At 46.3% G+C, this 17332-nt stretch overlaps 1 protein-coding gene across 1 annotated transcript; it reads right to left on the reverse strand.

The window, feature by feature from the left end:
* Nucleotides 1–451: 451 nt before the first annotated feature.
* LOC115528803 (probable G-protein coupled receptor 149) lies at nt 452–12948 on the reverse strand. The gene is made up of 5 exons (XM_030337120.1): nt 11507–12948; nt 10592–10772; nt 8972–9570; nt 2747–2890; nt 452–2339 (listed from the first exon to the last, which is right to left on the reverse strand). The coding sequence occupies exons 1-5, from the start codon at nt 12479–12481 to the stop codon at nt 1803–1805; spliced, it is 2436 nt and encodes an 811-aa protein (XP_030192980.1). The 5' UTR covers nt 12482–12948; the 3' UTR covers nt 452–1802.
* Between the last annotated feature and the right edge of the window lie 4384 nt (nt 12949–17332).

Raw genomic sequence — 17332 nt, forward strand, 5'->3', positions numbered from 1 at the left:
TTCCTTTGTAGCTTCTGTAGCTTTATAGATCCAGTTTAATGTGTGTGTATATCATCATATATTATATATATATGTCTAAATATCACACATTACTATCACTATGTTATTACATATGATCTGATATTATCTGATATGACAAATTGTAGTAGTACAAGTATTATTGCCTAAGTAGATAATCCAATCATTTGCTCTCAATTTGATCATACTGATGAAGCCTTGACACACTGTGTTACAGTGTTATGCCCTTATGGAAGCAGCTTCTCATACACTTCTAACATACAGGCTCTTCATTGCTTGCATCGTATTACATAACCCAAAGCGATTATAATGGCAAATGGCAGCAATCATGTGGGAGACCATTCTGGGCGATAAAACTTTTACATACATGTGAAGAGAGGAGCTGGGGATTGTTAAGAAACGATGAATAGATGAACAAACTCAGACTTTAAAGTGCCGATCACCATAATACTTTATTAAATAAATACATAAATATGAATCATACAACATATGTTGTTTTATTCAATGGCAAACATACACATACTTATCGAGTGGCACCATGGATACTTCGGAAAAAGGATATAGACAATCGCTAGAATCTTTAACAAAAGATTGCACGCATCACCTCTACTCACAGATGTGCTGAGATTCCCAATGTGTCCATTAATATTTAACCCTCCTGCATTACTGCATACAGATGGAACTGAGATGGTGATTCTCTCCAGGTAATGCTAGGATAGGAGAGAGAGCGAACCGAGCTGGCAGATAGGAGGATTTAACACACATTCATTGGCTGCCCGCTACAACAATAAAAAATGCACGCTGTCCCTCATTCCCATTGCACTTAATGTGCACGGAGGAGGAAGAGAAACAGCTCTGCATAACTATATCCCCCACAGCTAGATCTCTTCATCAACATGGTCTTCTTTCTTTCATTCTTTCTTTCTTTCTTTCTTTCTTTCTTTCTTTCTTTCTTTCTTTCTTTCTTTCTTTCTTTCTTTCTTTCTTTCTTTCTTTTTACTTACTCCCTTTTCGTAACAATAAACATCAATAATCAGAAGCATATACAAAGAACGTAATGTTATATAATGTGTGTATGCATTATACAAACACAAACACACACATACAGAAACACACACACGCACACAAACACACTCACACACACGTACACCCTTTGAATACATTAAAAGCCAAGTCTCCATAGACCAAGAGAGCAACTGGAACGTAGAGACGCATACAAAACACTTAGAGAGATGAGCGCCGGATGAGTCAGACACACAGGTCTGTTGAGTCATTACTGACGTAGTCCCGAGGAACAAACCCTTCAACTCCAGTCCCTGTGTCTCTCTTCATTCATTCATCATCTCCCTCTCCCTCTCCCTCCAGGACCTGCATTATGATAAGACTCCATACGAAGAAGGTTTAAGACAGGAACGTTTGCTTCTCTTCAGCTTGCAGTCTTACAGGCTCTCTGTCTCGCTCTGTCTTTGTCTCTGTCTCTCTCTCTCACTCTCTCTCACACTCTCTCTCTCTCTCTCGTTCTCACTAACACAATACTGATATTGCATACTAGCATACTACATTCTTCACGTTCCTCACTGTCCATTATCAACCACACGGTGATAGACGTTAACTATTATAAACGTCCGTCTGAAACAAATACTGATATTCCACCTCTCTATTAAGCAGGAAGTACTAGAAAATAGCTGAAGGAGTCAGCCTCACAGTCTGCGGCAGATTTCCCTTTCACGGGCTGGTTCCTCTCGTGGCGGTCACTGTGAGGCGGTGGACCGGTACAAAGGGAGTCACTCCTCCTCGTCACGCCCCTGCTTCAAGTAGGCCTCGTTCAGCAGCTGGATCTCCTCCTTGTAGCCGGAGCTGTCCTGGGTCTGCCGGCGGCTGTTCTGCCGGTGGGCCTCCACCGTGTCGGGGATGCTGATGTTGAGGCCGTCCGCCTCGGGGCTCCCGCCGCTCGGTATGAGCAGGGAGTACGAGGCGGTCTCGCCCAGGTCGCAGGACACAAAGCGGTTCTCCCGCCTGGAGTAGCGCAGTGACGGGGAGCGGGCGTGGGTGGACGACTGGCTGATGTTGGAGACGATGGAGACGCTGTCCATGGCCTCCTCGTTGTCGCAGATCTCCAGGACCTCCAGGTGGATCTTCACGTTGGTGTCCCCCACCCCGGAGCCCATGCCCACCGTCATACCCAGCCCCAGGCCGAGCCCCATCCCCAGGTCCAAGCTGGTCCGGCCTCCCCCGGGGCCCGTGTCCCCGGCCTGGCCCCCCCCGGTGGGGTCGTCGGCGCTGGGCTCATGGCCCACGGATTTGGAGCGGTACACCTCCACCTCAGAGAGGAAGGGACATTTGTTTTAGACGCAAATTAATTATGGGCAGGATGAAGATGATTATAGCGCAGTCATTCACAGTACTTAGTTACTATTGTGAATTCATAGCAACAAATACAACGGAAGTCCATTGTTGTAATTGTGTGGCAGACCATGGGAACTTTGTGTACAGCCTCCTTAAATTCTTAGCTATTAACCAAATGTCAGAGTTAATAGCTACTGATCAATACAAGCATTCAAATAAAATATATAAAGTTTTTATAGGTTATATCTCTCTATATTGAATCATTTTATGATTAATCTGATATATATTTTCTTTTTTTCAGTGTGACTTGTATCCATGCTCATTGGGAGAGCAGTAAATAAACCCAAGGCCCCGGCATACTGCCGTTGGGTTCTGCTGTTACCTTCTTGGCGTTGGTGGGGCTGATTTTGAGTCCATCGCTGCTGACTTCATAGGTAGACAGAGAGAGCGTCTTTCCTGTGGGGGCCTGCAGGGACACAGTTCCTTGGAAGGCACACAGGGGCACTGAAAGCCCACCTGTTGACCTCTGCCAAAACAAAAGGAAACCAGGCACATTCACTGTTAAAAGAACACAACAAACAACCTATCCTGTTCCGATGACATCATTCTTCTTCCTCATGTTAAAGGTAGGGGGGCAATTTGGTGAACCAGCGATAGTAAGCTAGATCTGGAATGCATGCAACGCAAAAAGTCGCAACCCTCCATTCAGGCCTTGCTCCAAAGCCCCTCCCCAAAAATGTGTGACTAGCTTGCTAGCATTAGTAATAGTTGAAAACTCCGGTCATGCATAATGAGTGCACGGGCACAGTGCACACAGGTACCCAGATAGGTTCTGGCTGAAGGAAATGATTGGACAGGCTTAATGGAGCTCTACGAAAGCCACACCATTTCCGAGCCTTTAATCTATTGATTGCTTTCAGGATGTCAAGAGAATTTCAACAAATATGACAAAGATTGACGCAAAAATCTATTGCTAAACCTCCCTTTGATCATGGATAGAGGTAGGTATGACATTTAAACTAAAAGCATGGGTGAGGTATTTGATGTGAAAAGCACTGTGATTTATCGGTTAAGTGTAAAAGATTGATGAGCAAAGGAATATAAAAATGATCCCACTTAGCAAAGCATACATTTAGTATGCACTTAGGAATATTTCAGAGGCTTTCTAAAAGATAAGGAGATGGAAGCAGCCGACACGCTCTCAAAAGATATTTAGGTGTGATTAATCCACATGGGGGAGATGGGTGCTGCTCTGCAATTTATTGATCCTCAATGTGTTAATGGCGGTCGTAGGTCAGCAACAGTGCACATCCACTGACACCACTTCCTGGCAGGAGCTGGTGTCGTAGGAGGCCACAGTAACCCAACGTCACCCCAAAATACCAAGCAGAAAACAAGGGAACGTAGACAACATAGACAAAAACATCTATGCGGTGTCCAAGTACCGAACTTCTGGCTGTGGTGCACGTTTGTAGCTAAGAATAGAAAGTACAGTGAATACAAAGACCCATTGTACACCAAATAAAAACAAAATCTTGGCAACATGTTCATCCACTGGTTAATGAAGACACTGGAATCCAATCTTACCAAGTTGCATTAAGGGGGAAGGGGGGTTTGTATAGAAATGAAAGAGCCAAAGAAGCTGATTTGATCTCATGTTAATATAAAAATATAAATGAAGAAGGTGAACACTGTTATTAGATTGTATTCACTTCCTTCTGATTTGCTGTTTGTCCCACGATGGGTATTTTGGCCATTTCCACAAGGCGCTACCTCACGTGAAATGACATGCGGAGCCCCAGGAGAACAGAACAGGTAATTGTTTTTAGAACATAGAGAAATGCCGGAGCATATCTAAGCAAGCTTCACCACTGTTCAGTCACACTGTCTCATTTAAACCCGACTGCTGTGGCATAAAATAGGAAGCTGATCTCTGAAAACAATTCCCTTGCCTTCTGCTTTCAATGTTTCCCATTTGTCATTCTCGGTAATGACTTGTTTGTTGCTGCCAAACGATGATGGAAGGGACAAAATAGAATGAGTAGAAGGCAACGCAACCAACAGAAAGTGACAGAAAATATACATAGATGTATTTGCTGGGATCTGCATCAAGTTGCAAAAGATTGCAGAAAATTTGAATCTGAAGTCATGTTGTCTAATTTATACAGTTCCTAAAATCCCTTTAATCAAAAATACACCATACAACTTTCCAATGTCAATCGAGTGTTGATACTCTTAATACCAAGATACACTAATGATAGTGAAGATTTTGTAGACCTGTTTCTGCCTAACAGTTGATAACACCACACTACCAGACCATCCACTGAACAAAGGCTGAATGCACTGCAATTATTTTTCTAGCTTATATTTAATGAGGGTTGGCTCGGTGGGCCTCACATGCTTTCTAACATGAGTGTCTTTCTTTGTACCCTTGTAATTATCTGGTGGAGGGAGCAGGTTTAAGTGATGGCAGATAGGGTGAAAGCCAAGGCCACACAGTAAGGCAGTACATTTCAACCCAGGTGCCTTCTTGCTGGAAGACGCCACTATGTTACGTATAATTTGGAAACCTTCCAGGAATACTGCCATTTTTCAGCACCACTGTTAGTCCATTCCATGTATTTCTTCTCTGCATGACAGAACAGAGTACACATTAAAAGCAATGTTTACTCCAGAAAATAACCACTTTCCAGGGTCTTTAAATGGGTATTTTACACAAGTACAATGTGCATTAGTAATAGAGTATGTTTTTCCACTGGAACTTCAAGCATGAGCTATAGCCCCCGTCATGTGTGTCATTCAGCGTCCTTTGGCATGTTGCCCAATGCTGCAACAGACCTACTCTACAAGACTGTAGCTTTTTCATGCCCCATGCCTCCTAGGTGGCTTTCCTGGGCTCCTCCGACGCCCACGACACAGGTTGACGATGATTAACCCCGTTTATTGAGCGTTTTCGGGAGGAAATCTGCATGCATACGGTGACGCAAAAGTGTGTGGAATTCGATTGGGTATGCATGCCAGGCTGCTAGGTGGTGCTGTGATAGACTATCACACAACACCGCCATGTCTGAGCGCATGCGTAGAATCTTCCTTCTCTTATCCGTGCCGCAAAAACCAAAAAGATCCTTCTCTGTTCAGTAATACTATCTGTAAATATCCTGTACAGTATCCCGTCAGTATCCTGACGCATGGAAATAATCTGACATGTTTGTTTATTTCCTTGTACTGGCACATGTATGTGATGTAAACGCGTACGCGACGTGAGCAGATCTGAGCAGTGTTTTGCGTCTTGGCAGTTTAGACGGAAACGCTACGGAGGAGCGTTTTCAACTTTTCCACTCTGGAGGGTGGTTTCAGATTTATGCGTTTTCATGCCCCAAAAACGCTGTCACCGTCTAAACGAAAGGCACTTCCGATAAAATATTTCGTCGTTTTCACCCGCAAGCGTCCTCGTGTAAACGGGGCCTCAGAGTGTGCGGTGTCGGCTGCTCAAACCGGTGCGAATTGATTGCCCAATGCACCACAGGTGTACACTCCCACTCAGCCTCTGAGCCAAATCAGTCTGACTCGGGCCAGGTGAGGCTGCTTAGCCTAGCCGTCAACCACACAAACACTCCACAGTGATGTGTGTCTATTTAATGTGGTTATGCAAACGTATGTGTCTATATTTAAACATCAATCTATACAAATTCGATTTTCTCTATGTGTGATTCTCATGTGGAAAGCTAAACAGTAATCGTTGTCAAAATGAAAGCAGCGTCTCCAATGCATATTTTTCTATGTTTTCTTTTTGCTGGCCCGCCCTCCTCCCCTATGGTTCCTGGACTTGTTACCAAAGTGTGTGAAGTCACAGAGAGGGTATGATGTCTTTAAGCTCTAATTCCACCTATAGCCCTGGGGACGGGGAAGGCCAGAGGGGCTCCACGCCAGAGGCGCACACGCTGGATAATGACATCTGGCCGGCTAACGAGGACCAAAACACTGGCTCGAAATCCTCTGAATCACACACTCTCTGGGCCTGCCTTTCATGTGCTGTTTTGCTTCTCTGTGTGTGTGTGTGTGTGTGTGTGTGTGTGTGTGTGTGTGTGTGTGTGTGTGTGTGTGTGTGTGTGTGTGTGTGTGTGTGTGTGTGTGTGTGGATACGTATTGCTGTGTGTGTGTTTGTGTGAGGGGATAGGTGTTGCCGTGTGTGTGCGTGTGAGGGGGGATATTTGTTGCTGTGTGTGTGTGTGTGTGGATATGTGTTGCCATGTGTGAGTGTGTTGCCGTGTTTGTGTGGATATGTGTTGCTGCGCACGTGTGTGGGTATATAAGCCACACGTGCGAATATGTGTGTGTTTGTGCATGTGAGAGAGAAAAACAGACAGAGAGAAGTGAATGCGTGTACGCATGCATTTGTGTGTTCTGTGTTTTGTGCATGCGATGTGCACATTGTCCATGTTTCCATTTTGTCCACAGGCTTGCAGTGTTATTCAGAAAGTCGCAATTACTGTCACTTTCAAAGGTACCGCCTGTGGCCCCGGCAATGTTGTGTGGTACAGAATGACTCTGCCTATTCCACTCTTCCTGTAATACTTCGGCCAAGGCTCATTGCACATTAGCGCTTCTCTATTTCATGTTGGTCTTTTCATTTGGAACCCATTTTCATCCATTGCACGAGGATAATGTGCTGGCACTGAGATGCAGGTTCAGAAAAGGCTGGACACACTTTCACAGCCTAAATCTATGCTGTTCCATCCTCTCCCGCTGGGTAATGTTATGGTCGGTTAAGCGACAGAGAAATGACAACGCCCCCAGAACTTTATCACTGGAGCATGAAAGAGATTATTTTATATAACTGAACATTAATAATGATCATTATTATCAAGTTCCGGATGTCAAGCGAAATTCGGCAAGACGGCGGGTGAGTGCATGAACGCATACTCAATTTACTGGTACAGGCTCAGGTGTAAGTGATGTGTCCTGAAATATTCAATCAGCTGCCTGTTCCCATTTTCACCAAGTGAGCAATCTACATCACCCCTTTAACCTTAAATTCACCTTTAATAAGGTACTACAAAGATATTGACGTTGCTTAAATGGCTGAGAAAGTCAATGGAGCATAATGAAGCCATCTCTTTGATACAATTTATGCCAAAATAGTGAGGAGGGCGAAGGAGAGAGAAAAAGAGAAGAGAGGAGAGGAGTGGAATGGACACTCAAGCATTTATCCATTCTATCTCAATTTATTTTAAAGCCCTCCATCTGTTAACTTAAATCGTGAGCCCTGTGCAAACACACAGAGGACCCAACACACAACACTAGGACATATATAAATTATAAATTAATTAAAGGGTCACGCACACTTCACTACACTACAAACATACTGACTGAATTCTTTGAAAGTTTGCTGAGCAAAGATAGGTTAACATTCATCTTGCACCGCAGTACACTGAACCCTGGGCCTGGACCGCCATGCTGTGGTTCAGTCTGTTTCTCAGCACTCCGAGCTAAGTAGACCAGACAGGTGTAACGTCTAAAATTAGACAGAAAGTAGTTTCCCTTTGAAAAAAACGGTCTAGTGTATGCAAGCACAACATGTCTTCTTCATTGTTTATTGTTATTGTCTTAATGTATGCACCTTAATCACCAAGCCAAATTCCTGGTTGGTGTAAAACCCTTCTTGGCAATTAAATCCTTTCTGATTCTGATTCTGATTCTGATGATGTGCATACACGACACATGATTTAACAGTTCAAATAAGAATTAAGTTCTCGCTTGCTTGTTCCCGAAGCCCTTTATTACTCCGGAATCGCTTTCGAAGTGAAACCAATCATCATACAGGCCCCGCCCACTATAGACATTTTAGAAATGTGTTATGGTGTTCTCCCGGGAATATCTGTCAGGCTTTCTCTCTATTAAACAAGGTACTGACCGACATGCTAATCCAAATCTGCCAATAACCGATAACTTAAGCGTGCAATTTGAGCCAATATATTTACATCTTATTTTACTTTTTGAAAATGTTGTGTATTAAAGTCATGATTTGGCATCAATCCATAGCACTGCTATATAATCCATCACTTTTCATCCAAAAAAATGTATTTAAGGGTTTGCTTTGCTTTTAAAGGGGGCATATTAGGCCACCAGGTGTGAGTGTGATTATCAGTCCACCAGCCTACCCAGTGGACTGAAGCTCATCTATCCAGCACAGATCTAGTTGGACACGCCCACTAGGGATGTCATATGGGGCAGATTTTCGAAACCGCTTGTAAGGCTAATCACACTCACACCTGGGGGTGTAATATGTCCCCTTTAAATGTAATCAAAGACAAATTGGTTCTGCTGTCGTCTTTGAAGTTAACACAAGTGCTTGTGGAGTTGACCTTCAATCGCTTGTTAACATGTTAACGAGTTAAAGCTAACATGGGCGCTCGGATTAGGGGTTCACCACAATGGAGAGAAAGAGAGAGTTCGCGTTTCTGTTGACTGCTCAGCAAACAAAGTACAATTAGACCATCGCTGGACAGCAGAACCAACTCCCAACGTGGTGGGTGTGATGGGCTTAGGGTGTGAAGGTCTGGAGGAGGATGGAGTATGATGATGGGGGTGGTGGAGGTGGATGTACCTGTCTGGGCGTCCTCTCTGATTTACTCCTGCACCACTCCCAGTCGCTGAGCTCGATCTTGCGGCCCTCCTCGTGGGAGAGCCTCCTCTCCGGCGCCTCAAAAACGGGTGGTGCGTTGGTGAGCCCTTGCTCCTTCTCCCGGTGGTGGTTGGAGTGGTGGTGTAAACCATCACCACCACCACCGCCGCCACCACCATCTTCATCCCCTCCGCCACGAACCTCTGGTGGAATCTGGACGTCACCGCCTTCCATCGGGCCCTCCCCTACTCCACCTCCGGCTCCTCCACCTCCGCCACCACCCCCTCCAGCCGCGACGGAGGTTTCCATCCGCAGGTCGGTGCGTGAGGAGCTGTCCACGGGCGGCGCGGCGCTGAAGTCCAGCGCCCCGTGTTCGGGCCGCGCGTCAGGAGGCAGGCCGCCGGAGTCGAGCGCGTTGAGGCTGACCTCCGGGTGGATGTCGCCATGGAAGAGGTGGTGGTAGGAGGAGGGCTTGTTCTGCGTGGAGGCCGTCAGCGCCGGGGAGTGGGCGGCCGGGGAGAGCTTGTACACCCGGTAGCCTTGCTGGAAGGACAGCGAGAACTCAAATCTTCTCTTCAGAGCTGTGGGTAGAAGTCACCGGTGACTCACTGCGCTGCTGTGACCCAGCCAGGCCAACACAATGGGAGCCTAATGACAATCAGCCTAGCTCATTACAGTGAGTGCTGTAGTGAGGAGCTAGGGGGCTACGGCGAGGGGCTACGGCGAGGGGCCATTGTGTCAGAAGAGTATGGGGGCCGGTCAAGCGACGGGTGAGGGTGAGTCCCAGTGGAAAGGATTAAGATTTATCTTTTCTTTTTCTTTTTCTTTATTATTCTTTATTATACACAGGTACTAGTAATTCTTTCTCTGCTTTTGACCCATCCGGGTAGCCGGTGAACACATACACACACAGAGGTCCACACACATGGGGGCACACACATGGAGGCACACACATGGGGGCACACACATGGGGGCACACACATGGGGGCACACACATGGGGGCACACCGGCACTACCGGCTGCCGCGGTACAGCGCCCGGGGAGCAGGTGGGGGTTTGCCTTGCTCAAGGGCACCTCATCCGTGGATTTTCTCAGGATTCGAACTGGCCACCCTCCAGTTACCAGTCCAACTCCTTCACCAGTATGCCACGGATGTCCCAAGCATTTCTATGCTTTATTCATGAAGAGTTAGACATGACGGTGTTGGAGAGAGAGAGAGAGGTAGGGACACGCAGCAAAGGACCACAGGCAGGAATCAAACCCGGGTCCCAGCGGTAAGGTACACACTTAATGGCACCCAGAAAAGGGATTCTGATGTCCTCCATGGGTAGGCCACCGCATGTTCACGCATGACCAAATAAACCAAATATGATACAAAATAACTTCCACATGCTTGACAATGGGCAGGTAATACACCGTCTACACCCTTACTGAATGTGAAGCTGCAGGCCTGCGTTCCACCTTGGGGCCAACAAACTGGTAATACACTGTCTACACCTGAAGTGTGTGTGAAGCTACGGGTTCTACCTTTGGGACAATAAACAGGTAATACACCATCTAAAACCCTTGCTGTGTGCGAAGCTATACCGGCCTCGGTGGTACCTTTCGGCTCCCCTGTCGGGTCCCGTCGGCAGTGGATGAAGCAGCCACAGGGCAGGTGGTTCCAGCGCTCGGAGAGGGCGAACAGGGGGGTGACGGCCGGGGCCAGCAGGGTGAGGAGGAAGCCCAGGGCCTCAAGGGGAGGCAGGCGCGCGTCCGTGGTGTGTCGCAGCAGCACCAGGGTCTGGGGACCAACGGAGGCGTCATGGCAAAAGACTGAAGGTCATTGATGCTTTTTTTTGTTTGATGGGTATTTTTATGGGTTTATGATTATGAGTGGAGTTTGTGAAAGGTTAACATGTAGGACTGCTGTATGGAACCTAGCACAGCAACAACAATAAGCATCTACAACGCTCTACAACACACTCACATCACTTAGGGAGATTGATTATGGAAGGTGAGGAACGAGAGACAAAGAAAGGAATATCGAATGCACATAAATGTGTTAATGTTACAACGGGTCGTTGAAAAATAAACAACCTGAAAATCAACTAAATCAGTAGATGTTAACAGAATTTTCACCGACCTGTTGCAACATTAACTTATTTAAACGACACATTTTTAAATCGTGGCATAATTATCCCAACAAAGCTTCAAATAAATATGTTTTTCAGCAATGCCTTTGATCTGTGGTTATTCATTGATGACCACAAACTGCCCCGACCAGCTAAACAAAGCGATGGCCAACATCTAAACGTGAATGAACTCACGCATGTGATGTGTAATCACTCACACACACACACACACACACACACACACACACACACACAAACACACACACACACACACACACACACACACACACACACACACACACACACACACACACACACACACACACACACACACACACACACACACACACACACACACCATGAATTCACATGTATTTTCAATGCCATTCCGTTGCATTCTTACCATGATCGGCATCCAAAGAATAACCCGAACAACCGCCAGAATCATGGAGAAGCGCTTCTGCGCAAACCACACCGGGCTGTCCCCGGCGCTGGGGTCCCGTGGCCCCTCAGAGGAGTACCCCGGAGGTCTACAGGTCCCCGTGTCTTCCCGAAGCCCCGGTCCCGTGACAAACGACACCGGGCTCAGCTCGCTGTATGCGTTAAAACTCGTATTGAGGCTATCCCGGGAGAAGGAGGGGAACTCGCAGAGGGGCGCGGAGCCACTATCCAACCCGCGGGACAACTCGAAGTAGCTCGGGTAGAACAGGGTGCGCTGGGGCTCCCGGGAGCAAAGCAGCTGGTAAGTGAGGGGCCCGAAGAAAAACAGCAGGGCGCTGAAACACGCTGAGTACAGGGAGAAAAGCAGCAAGCTGTAGGAGCTGCGTCTGTCGGGGAAGCAGCCGAGGGTCGCCGGTGCGAAACTCCCCCATCCGCACAGCGGCAGCAGGCTCACCACCAGGCTGACGAGCCACACCGCCGCGATGGCCCAGACCACCGTCAGCGGGCGATGGACGGACTTTAGCATTCCGAACCTCTTGGTGATGTAGAAGGTGTAGGCTGCGATGAGACACGCTTTCATGTTGCTGGAGACCCCCTGGAAAACGTACAGCACCCCCGATAGAATGCACAGCGTCCCGGGCGAGCTATCCTCCCTCTCCCCGTCCCGCACCCAGTGCAGCAACGTGAAGAGGGAGAGGGGCACCACGCTGACCAGGTCGTCCACGGACATCGACGCCACGATGAGACACAGGGACGTCTTCCTCCGCATTCGGAAGAGGGCAAAGAGCGAGTACACGCCTCCGACCAGCGTGGCCAGGGCGATGGTTACGCACAAGGCGAGCAGCACCGCACGCACCTCCGGGCGCTCCGTCTCCCCGGAGGTGGTCTCCAGGTGACTCCTGTTGGGCTCTGCGGAGCCGAGATGCGGGGAGGACATGTTTTGAAGGAATAAAGTTTGGGCCGCTTCGGTGGTTTAGCTATTTGCGGAGGAAACAGAGGTGCGACTTAGTCGGTTGGGTGTCATGGTCTACCCTGGGAAGTTAAAGAAGAACTGGAAGCGTCTTATATTGGCGCCCAAAGGTCGCCACAGATGCGGCGGGGGTTGTCTCCTGAGCCCAGGCAAGTGCGCTCACTAAAAAGCTGCTTTCCAGTGTGTGGAGCTCACGGAGGAATGTTTGCATCCAAGCAGCGTGTCGCGGCGACCTCGTCTCCAGCAGCGGGAGGTTTTACGCACCGGGCGCTTTCGTCACGCCCGTGGAATCATCCCAGTGGCAGCATGCTAAGGGCTGGTCCAATCGCAGCCCTCCACTCGCTCCCCGTTCAGTTCCGTTCATCAGACTGCGCTGTCTTCTGTGACTTAGTTAGTTTGAGCTCGCTCGAGCCACAACCTCCTGACTCTCTCTCTCTCTCTCTCTCTCTCTCTCTCTCTCTCTCTCTCTCTCTCTCTCTCTCTCTCTCTCTCTCTCTCTTTTACTCTCTCATGCGCTCTCCCTCTCTCTCCCCCTCCCTATCTCTAGCCCTCTCTCTCCCTCTCTATCTTTATCCCTCTCTTTCTCTCCCTCGCTCTGTCCCCTGGGTCTCCCTCTCCCTCTCTCCACGCACTCTCTCTTTCGCCTCTGCAATACTAGAATCGAATACAAATGAGTCATTGGGCTTAAAAGCCATTGTTACATTTTTTAGGTAAGGATGTATGAATGATACACTTAAAAACACACATACTGTGTGTGTGTGTGTGTGTGTGTGTGTGTGTGTGTGTGTGTGTGTGTGTGTGTGTGTGTGTGTGTGTGTGTGTGTGTGTGTGTGTGTGTGTGTGTGTGTGTGTGTGTGTGTGAGTGTGTGTGTGTGTGTGTGTGTGTGTGTGCGTGTGTTGGTGTGTTTGCGTGTGTGCGTTTGTGTGTGAGAGAGGGCAGTAGAAAGAGTAAAAGAGGCATGCAAGATTCTCTTCTTCTTTTCTCTGTGCTGATTGGCTGAATGCGTGGTCAATACTATGCTCATCAGTCCATAACTCTCAGCTCAACAAACTCTAGTTCTGAATCCCTACATCAGACTGCCCATCCATTCAACCCTCCCATGAGTTTGTTCAGGGATAGAGAGAGAGAGAGAGAGAGAGAGAGAGAGAGAGAGAGAGAGAGAGAGAGAGAGAGAGAGAGAGAGAGAGAGAGAGACACCTCTGTGTATTTCATTCTGTGAAAGGGGCTTCTGTTTTAGGTAAATTAGATCCGACCACTGAAATTAACTCAAACCGTAGATGGTGGAGCTGTCTAAAGCCATCTGGACTTCTAGAGATTTGATTGTTTATGTTTACCAAACATTTCAGGCCTAACAATTAAAGGACTAGGTTGCTAAAGCTAAGCGGCAGTGGAACAGGTGGATGTCATTATAAGAGGTATCATTTGACCATGGGATGTTGGCTCAGTGCTATCCAAGTTAGATCCAACACCACCATACCATATGGGGAAGTTCAGTGTGTGCATTTGTCCGATTTTGTATGACAGCAAAATAATTAAGACAACTAGTGACAAATGGCTATTGATCTCCAAACAAAATGATTAAATAAATAAATTAGCTGTGACAGCAAATTAGCTTGGACTGCTTCAAATGTAACGGACTGTGAGTGAGATAACTGTTCATATGTGATGAACAACAGTGAAACACATTCCTCTGTTGACATTCAACCTGTTACTGGATACAATGGATGTGTGTTTGTGTGTGTGTGTGTGTGTGTGTGTGTGTGTGTGTGTGTGTGTGTGTGTGTGTGTGTGTGTGTGTGTGTGTGTGTGTGTGTGTGTGTGTGTGTGTGTACATACTTGCGTACGCACATGTGTGTCTGTCTGTGTGTGTGTGTTTGTGCGTTTGAGTGGGCGTGTGTGTGTGTGTTTGTTTGTGTGTGTGTAAGTATGTGTGTTTGTGTGAGTATGTGTGTGTGTTTGTGTGTCTGCCAGGTGCATGTGTGTGTGTGTGTGTTTGATTGTGTGTGTGCATGTGTGTTTGTGGTATGCGTGTGTGTGTACGTCAGCAGTTGCAATTGAAAGGAACCTTGTGTTGTTCTTTTTTTGCCTTCTCAAGGACTTGCAACCCCGGGTTTGAGTGCAAATCCTCTGCTTTCCTTTTTTCTCTTCAATTTACAAAGGTACATCAGGGTTTATACTGACAAATATTTGTAAACGTTAATTTTTTCAGATTTCTACACAACGGTGGACTACAGCCATGAGCACTGAAGACCTGCAAACCAAACAGTACAAATACAGAGATAAAATACAGATAATATATACCTCCATGTACTTTGTGAAGGTTAATGGTCCCTCTACTTCTCCTTATCTCATACTAATAGTTGATGTCCCTCCAGATGTTCTCTCCAGCTGGTCTCTCCGGATGTTTTCTCCAGACCGTCTATTTAGACGGTCATGGTCTCTTCTAAACCATTAGAAGAGATGGTCTTCTAATGGTTTCTCTGAAGAGTCTCTCCAGAGAGTCTCTCCAGATAGTCTCTCCGGAGAGTCTCTCCAGAGGATAAGAAATAATGTCATGGAACTTATTGATACACACCAGAGGGCAAAGAACATACAGGGACCCAAACATGCACTGGCACACACAAACACACACACAAACACACACACACACACACACACACACACACACACACACACACACACACACACACACACACACACACACACACACACACACACACACACACACACACACACACACACACACGTTAAATACACTAGCACAAACATGCAGGTGCCCACACACACAAGCACGCACACGACACACATACACACAAACACGCATTCACCAACACAACGCTGCAATTTATGAAGGCTCACACACACACCCATACAACTATATTCTCACACACACAAACACACACACAAACACACCGTATGCATGAATGCACACACATAGGCACACGAAGAACCACACGCACATACACACACAAATAAAACAAGCTGAGCTCATCGCTAGACTGTAAGGTGACCCACTTAGTGTGAATGTGTCCTTGTGGAGAACATGTGTTTGGATTTGTTCATGTTTTCACATTCAGCGGGAGAAGCACTGCAAGGGAGGCTGTGTGTGCACTGAAAAGAAGCAGAGGGTATTCAACTGACCACAAAGAAAAAAGATAGGGCGACACGAAGGGAAGCGGAAAGGTTGGATACATTAACAAAATAGATAAATGATAGAATGTACTGTGTACGAAAGAAGCACGTGGTACATTAGCTGGTGATATTATGAAGCATTGGTCAAACAGAATGTGGAAAATGGCCAATTTCACTTGCACACGTGTTTCTCACACGTGCACGCAAACACACACACAAAGGCATACCCCACATCCACGCACATACACAAAGAAAGCAACACAATAGATGATACTTGTCTTTACTTAGGACACACCCACAGAGACACACACTTTATGAAACAGTTATATCATGTTCATGCAAATGCACAAAAACAATGTGTTGCTTGTACTTGTTTTTGTCTTGTTTTCATTACAAACAAAACAACTGACAAAGTAAATACCAGATGACCGTTGACTCTGCTGTATCTTCCCAAGATGTATCTTCCCACTGGCGACCGGGCAGTGATTGCAGCACACAACACGAACGAGCCAACAAACACAAGATGGCCATCTATCCTCTGCGGTCCTTCTGTCATAGAGTGAGATTTTAGGATTACATGGGATCAAGGGTGCAGATCTCATTACAACTGGAGGGGGGACCACAAATATGGAGTAAACATGGAGGATTTCCTGGAGAGGACACCAATAACATCACCAACGGCTCAAATGAACTGATGCAACAGATGCAGATTATTTAAAGTTCCTTACAATATATATGAATCACTTCTCTGCAATCACTATACATATTTTCAGAGACAAACTTCCACAAATGGAGCATCATTCACTCTCTGAGAAGAGGTATGGAGGTAAAACCTGCCAATCATACATGAAACACTTCAGACCACTGAGCAGGATGCATTGAGGGACATAAACAGAACCATTAAAAAGTGTTGTTGTGTAGAGAGAACCATTAATAAATGTGTGAATTATTGAAAAAGTGCAGTCGGCTAAATGTACATTTTCAATTAAATAAGTTCATGTTCACAGAAATTGCAGGGGACCGGGCTCTGTGCCTGTACCCGTCATGCATCAACTAATGAATCTGTCGATAAGCTGCGTGGAAGACATGTCATATGTGTATAACATGAGCATTTTATGTGGGGGTTGTGTGATGTATACCTAGGGGTATATATGGGGAAGAGAGGCTACAGGATGTAAACAGCGTGAGACTATGGGTAATACATGGACATATGGGATGTATATGAATGAATGAATTGTTTATTCCTATCACACATTTGAAGAACAAACATAATAGTGTGGTTATAGAACAAACAAGACATCACAAGATATGTTTACACCAATCCCTTTTATTCAATTTAATTCACACAATCATGACAATCATCCATGGTGTTTATACAGTATATATAGTGTAAAGGTTATATTATGGGAAATAACAACCCCTAAATTATATTACTGATATACTGTATTTTGAAGGGGAATCTATAGGGTCTTTTTTTTAATGAATATAAATGTATCTATATATTATAGAAACATAAGCGCTTGCAGAAGCCATGCGTCAAGGCCAGACCGATTCGGCCGTTCTTTTGCTTTATTATGGTGAGTGGTCACCAGAGAGTAGAAGCTGCAGTACACACCGACCACAAGGGCAATAACTGTGTCATAACTTCACCTATAGCTTGATAAATACAACTCGGTCCGCCTAAA

The sequence above is a fragment of the Gadus morhua genome, chromosome 16 (assembly GCF_902167405.1).
Source record: "Gadus morhua chromosome 16, gadMor3.0, whole genome shotgun sequence".
Classification (NCBI taxonomy): Eukaryota; Metazoa; Chordata; class Actinopteri; order Gadiformes; family Gadidae; genus Gadus; species Gadus morhua.